Source organism: Acanthochromis polyacanthus, chromosome 12, assembly GCF_021347895.1.
Source record: "Acanthochromis polyacanthus isolate Apoly-LR-REF ecotype Palm Island chromosome 12, KAUST_Apoly_ChrSc, whole genome shotgun sequence".
Classification (NCBI taxonomy): domain Eukaryota; kingdom Metazoa; phylum Chordata; class Actinopteri; family Pomacentridae; genus Acanthochromis; species Acanthochromis polyacanthus.
Genome location: NC_067124.1, coordinates 22,458,238 through 22,464,536, shown reverse-complemented (window position 1 = coordinate 22,464,536; position 6,299 = coordinate 22,458,238). Strand labels below are relative to the sequence as shown.

General features: G+C 41.3%; 1 protein-coding gene across 1 annotated transcript; it reads right to left on the bottom strand.

Annotated features, from left to right (window-relative positions):
- Positions 1-714: 714 nt before the first annotated feature.
- Positions 715-6,077, bottom strand: LOC110958815 (sialoadhesin). The gene is made up of 8 exons (XM_022205521.2): positions 5,967-6,077; positions 4,814-5,215; positions 3,932-4,243; positions 3,572-3,835; positions 2,259-2,531; positions 1,800-1,902; positions 1,548-1,713; positions 715-1,373 (listed from the first exon to the last, which is right to left on the bottom strand). Exons 1-8 carry the CDS (start codon positions 6,007-6,009, stop codon positions 1,224-1,226), a joined length of 1,713 nt encoding a protein of 570 aa, XP_022061213.2. The 5' UTR covers positions 6,010-6,077; the 3' UTR covers positions 715-1,223.
- Positions 6,078-6,299: the final 222 nt, after the last annotated feature.

Below are 6,299 nucleotides of genomic sequence, written 5' to 3'. Positions count from 1 at the left end.
ATCACCGGCGTCAGTGGAGTTTTATCGCCACCAACAGGTAAGACTGTGTACTGGTTAACACATAATACAAAGACAAAATATCTTCAAATTAATAGGGATTTTAGCATTAATAGATTTTTTTGTGTGTTCCTACTTGTCCTACTTTGTGACAAATATATATTTTTAAAGAAGATTAATTTTGATTTTGCCAAAGAAATCAGACAACATCGCTGATGTGACGCAAACGCAACAAACATAGAGAAACAAAAAGACTCCATGCAATGTCCGTATTTTTCTACATATAGAAGATCATTTAGAGGAACAAGCATATTATCAATATGTCCAACACATGTAAGGATCTGTGCTCTATAGTTTTGTTTTGTTTTTTGTTTTTTTTATAGAACAACTGAGTGCAGTATCAATGCTTCCCTGTGTAATATTAGTATTTCCTGTGTGTTACATGTGCAGCCACTGCCTGTTTAGGTAGATTTCTTTTTATTGTATTAATAAAAATTATGTCATGTCATGTCATGTCATGTCATGTCATGTCATGTCATGTCATGTCATGTCATGTCATGTCATGTCATGTCATGTCATCTAGATTTCTGAATGGGAGTTTGAGAGTAGATTCTCTGTGTTTTTTCTTCATACCCAATGCTTTTTGTCTCTGCATTCACTGCGGATGACAGGCCTATAACTACTGTGCCAGTCTGTGTGAATGATGTGAAGTCCTAGTAAAACAAAGGTCACAAAAATGACTCCATTTTAATTAGTTGTAACAGTTCCAGGGCTTTATGGGGCTTCATTTACACAAACATTAGAACAGAGCCATCACATCATATGATATAATGAGCATTACAAATTTCACCACAGCTAGAGCTGGAGTCTTTCTCCCTCCAGAGGAACTTTACCATTGCCTGAGCATCATTTTGTGCTGGAAGAGCCCACTGGTCAGACTGCATCAGATTAGAGCATCTGTTCTTGTGATCTTTTCATCTTTTATAAAAAGAGCAAAGATAAAGGTCACAGACCAGCACTCATTGAAGGAAATTGTTCAATATGGAGATTATTAGACAGATAGATCACCACTGGCTATTCAACAGATAGGAGTGCATGGTTGAGAAATGGCATACATGTATAGATGTAAACTTTATAAAACAGCCTGAAAGCTACTTAAACATATGGATAACCACCAGCATGAAAATGAATCTGGAGTCTAGTAAGAGCTTAATGTGACTCAGAGTTCAGAGGATCTCCAGGTAGATGGCAGTCTCTGCATCAGTAGCACCCTGCACCTCTCTAACTCCTCTGACTCCCAAACCAGCTCGTCTATCCGTTCCTCCCCCCTCTCCCCCTCTTCTTCTCTCCCCACCTCTTCTGCCCATTGGACGGATCTGTAAAAGCAGGACAAGTGTTGTTATTCTTCAAATATACTGTAGGAGGTCGACATTTTGATCTTAGGTTTCTGAGTCACACACACACACACACACACACACACACACACACACACACACACACACACACACACACACACACACACACACACACAAGTCGAGTTAATCAAATACCTGCTTAGTGTGGACAAAGAGAGGCGTGCAGTTCTGGTATACAAGTTGGTAGCTGCCGTTGGTGTAAATATGAGTCACTTCTGTGCAGTTTATATAGAGAGGCATCCTGTCCTGGTAAATTCCCAGTCCTTCAGGGTACACAGCTGGACGTTTGCTCAGGACACGTCTGAGAGGAGCAGAGGAGTTATGTGAGCTTCACAATAAGCAAGTGCCATGAAATGAATATTTAAAGGGCAGATTTGCTTTACATACTTCCCAGCTCTCTTTCGGCAGCAGTAGACAAGAAGAGACAGAAGGGGTACGGCCAGGCAGATGGCCACAGCAGGTAAAATCAACCACAACAAAGGTGCTGCGTCTGTACATAAACCACAAGAGCAGCAGTGGATCAGCAGATGAAGTACAATTTTACTTCTCTGTTCCTTATAGACATATTGCTTGTCCTTCACACTTAATTTAGTGACGTCACTTAATAATGAAATGCTCTGTAAAAGCTTATTTTCACACTAAGCAATGCAACGACATTTTAATGCAGCAAAAATAGTTAAAGAAAGGTTTTCTTTGCAGCATTTTCTAATACACTCTTCAGCTTTTTCTCTTCTGCTTATGTTTTTAAAACACTGACATATTGCACAGATGTTTCAGCACCAGCTACATTAAAGTGAATAAAGAAGAGGCCCTTGCTAATATGGATAAACAATGCTTGGTACACACTTTCTTCTCCCTGCAGCAAAACCAGGGAGTCGTTTCCCAGTGCGTTGACAGCAAAGCAGATCACCCTCTGAGGTTTGTCCATGTGGCCTCTCAGAGTAGCTGTTAGCATGCTGGGCTCTGATGTTACTGACAGATTGTAATCGTGAGGTGGAACCGTCCCGTTAACGCTCCAGGTGACTGCAGGTTTGGGGTTGGAGTCGACCGAACAGCTACACAGCAGCCTCAGATCCTCCACAACACAGGTGGAGGAGAGCCGGAGGATGAGAGGCTTATCTGGAGGAGAGAGAAGATGGATGGACTGTCACACTTCAGCTGGAATTTATTACTCTTGATACTTGATTTATGTTGTTTAGGCTGTTGATATTGTAGTTAACCTTCTGACACTGTAACCCAATTTGACCATGCTGTGTTTGCTCTGAGAGTCAAAGGGGGGGGGAAGTATGAAATACTGAGTTGTACTAATTTCAGATAAGCTTATCGATTGGCTTTGTGTAAATATAAGTGGGGTGATTTGACAAAAATAATATGAACTGCAAAAAATATATAATTATTAACGAGAATTAAATGAAAAGGCTAAAGGTGATGCTACAAAGCAAGAAACTGGTTAGCTTATTGCCAAAAGGATAGCTGGGATCTGTGCAGCACAAACAGAATGTGCATACCAGCACCTCTAAGGCTCACTAATATATGCACTATCTGTCATTTCTTGGGGTGTTTAAATATCAGGTTCCTGTATTATAGAGCAGTGTCAGCTGTTACTTGTCTGGGACCAGTAACTTTCTGAAGTTTGTGCAGGTCAAGCTGAGCTGACAGGCTGCATGTTGTAGCTCTTTATTTACCAGCACACAGCGGTCTATGTAACTCATATTTTTCAAAGCTATTCTTCTGAAACCGCTCTACAATTACTATGCTCCTTTGCTTCTTTGCATTGCACCATCTTCAAGGGCAACCTGGAAATCTTGATTTTGCTGACCTTTAGTGATTTCACTGCTCACCTTGCTGCAGTGATGTCACACTGTACTGCAGTGTATGCTCAGTACAGTGTGACATCAGCACTGGTGTAGTTACAGATACATTTCTGACTTGTCCGAAGTGACACAAACTTGAAACTTACAATAACAAAGTGCTGTGAGGTACACGTCAGATAGTTCAGATGGATGTCCCCTAATTATAAGAACTTTGGCTTCCCTGAGGTTCCCTTTCATGTACATCTGCTGTAAACTGCTTTGGTAGAACATATTTATCTTTCTCTGTGCATGAATAAAATATATCTGAATCTGAATCTGATGTAGGCAGGTAAGAGATGGAATTACATTGTATGTTCAGTGGCGTGGGCCAGGACTCTCCTCGACCAATCAGGTTCTGAGCTGAGCAGCGGACCCTCATATCTCTGGTGACGTTGAACACCCGAACTGTGTGTGTTCGCTGGTGGAGGTGCACAGTGCGGCCATGTTGACTGTAGGACCAGCGGTACTCTGAAGCTGGAGGGTCAGCTTTACATGAGCACATGAGCAAGGCACTGCCCCCCTCCTGCACTGTCAAGGTCTGGACCTGAACCTTCACATCCTTCGGTGGAACTAAGGCACACAAATATAGATGTTTATGTACAAAAAAATTAAAGTAAGTCTCAACTGAACCAAGAAGTTCAAAGATAAAATCAGGACTTCTCTTACACGTCACATGCAGATCCTTTGAAGTGGCTAATGTTTTGGCTCCTGGGTAGCTGACCTCACACCTGAGCCTGGGCTTCACCTGGTGTGATACAGTAAAGGACAGAGAGGCCAGTAATGTCAGCCGCTGGGGTTCCGGGTGGATTATCTGCACTTTCTCCGACTCGGTGTTGTTCATCTGGGCTCCCCGCTCCCACCTCCACTGCAGGGCAGGAGGTCTGGAGGGGCAGTGATAGCTGACGGAGCAGTTCAGGGTGACCAGCTGTCCCTCTGTGGCTGACAACACGCCACTGATGACGGGAGACTCCGGGGTTTCTGCGAGTGAGGTAAAATTCCATCATGACTAAGTGTCATTACCTCTGTGTATCTGTTTAAAGGCATCTCAATTGGACAAGAGAAGCTCCACTCCACGGTCATAGATTACATGTCCCAGTTTTTTCTTTTTTCATATAAATGCAGGAACCACTAGATTTAAATATATGAGGTGGATGATTTCACATTCCTTCTTTTGTTGTTTTATTTAAACATCTTCATGTGTCTATTTATGATCTTCTAAATCTAAATTTTCTGAATCAGTTTTTTACTATTTCTTAATTTCCATGTTAGGCATGACCTCAGAGGAAGACAAATTTGCACTTAATGCAATACTTTGCACTCAAACACGCAATAAATATCATTGATTATACCTTTCATTGAGTCTATTTAGATATTGGCTATATACCACTCGGTTGAGTCAAGTGTGAGAGATTTTTTCCCCCAATACTGCTCATATCTCTTCTTCTTTGTAATATTTTATCCTAATAGCCTTGAAAAAGAAGCTCATCAGGTTCTTAAATATTGTTTTAAAAGAGTAAAGGAAGGCAGTCTAGTGTCATCCCCACTCACCAATAATGTTCAGATTGAATTTTGACGGTTTCCCCCAGAGTAAGTCATCGCCTGTCTTCAGAGCAATTTCAAACACCTGCGGGTCATCCTGGCTGATCCTTTCAATCTTCACCGAGCAGTCCCCATCCGCGATTCGACCAAAAAGGGATGTCCGGCCTTGGAAATCCCTGCTCACTTGGTCTCTGTCCTCGCTGTTAAAAGCGGTGCTGCGAAGAGGGAAAAAATGACCACCACCTCTGAAACTCAGCCTCACGTCCACCCTCTCCTTCCTCCCCCTGAGGGGACGAGAAGCTAGAGGAGTGAAGGAGCAGGGAATCACCACACAGGAGCCCGCCAGAGCCTGGACACGGTCAGGGACTGAGGGAACAGGAGACACAGCCTGGACCCCCCTCCACAAGGCTGCTGTTGTGATGGAGAACAGAAAGTCGTTTAGCAAGTATAATCTGACAGAAGTGTGATTTATTCTAGGGTGAAGTTTAGAGAGTAAAGAGATCAGGTTTGTTAGCAATATATATACCCATACAGTTAAGTGAGATGAATTATAAGTGCACCATAATTGGGATGTTTTAAGTTTCATTTTTACCCCTGAGAAGTCAAAGGTAATTTTTGATGCCAGATAAAAAGTTTCTCACTTCCAATAAAGGAGGTGAAGCTAAATTAACTTGTCGAATAGTAATCATAAATATTAAATTTGAAAAGACAAGATGTTTACGCTGCTGTATTTTGCTGCGCTGTCTGCAAATGCGTAAGATGACAGAACAATTTTGCAACAGATGTATATTTAGAAAGGGGAAGAGGGCAACTACACTTTTAGCTCTGGAACTAATCTGCTAACCCTAATTCTAAGTTAAATATGAAAATTATTCAGATTTTTCTCTTGCGTATTTATTTCCACAGTGACATCAACTTCCTGGAGTAATGAAATGAGCGTTTATTTTTTAATACAGAATTTTCAAATGTGAATATTCAACTTTCTCATGTGCACTATATTCTGCAGGAAACATTCACAGACAAAAAAACAACAATTTCTACATCTTTCACAGTTAATATTGATAATACCAGAGGTAAAGGTACAGCCAGCAAATGAAAATATAATGTAGTTCATGTAAAAAGCAAAGCAAATGCATTAGAAATAGAAATTTTAGTTACTTACCAAAAATCAGAGGACACGTAAGGAATACTGTATCCACATGCATGATTGCAACCCTGCTCTGGCAGCACAGACAGGGAAGGACGACCAGAGGAGCAAAGAGGGGGAAGTTGGATTGTTTCGTTGTGCTATGACTTCACTTTGATACCTCCTCTCAAATTTTCAATACCATAGTTTATGATCTTTGTTCGTTCCACCCTACGGAGTTACCATAAGACTTCAGAATTAGTGATATTGGAATAATGGCACAACTTTATGCTTGTTGAAACATTACAAAAGATTCAAATGATTATTCAAAGGGCGAAAATGTTTGCAAGGGAAAGAAAGACCTCAGCA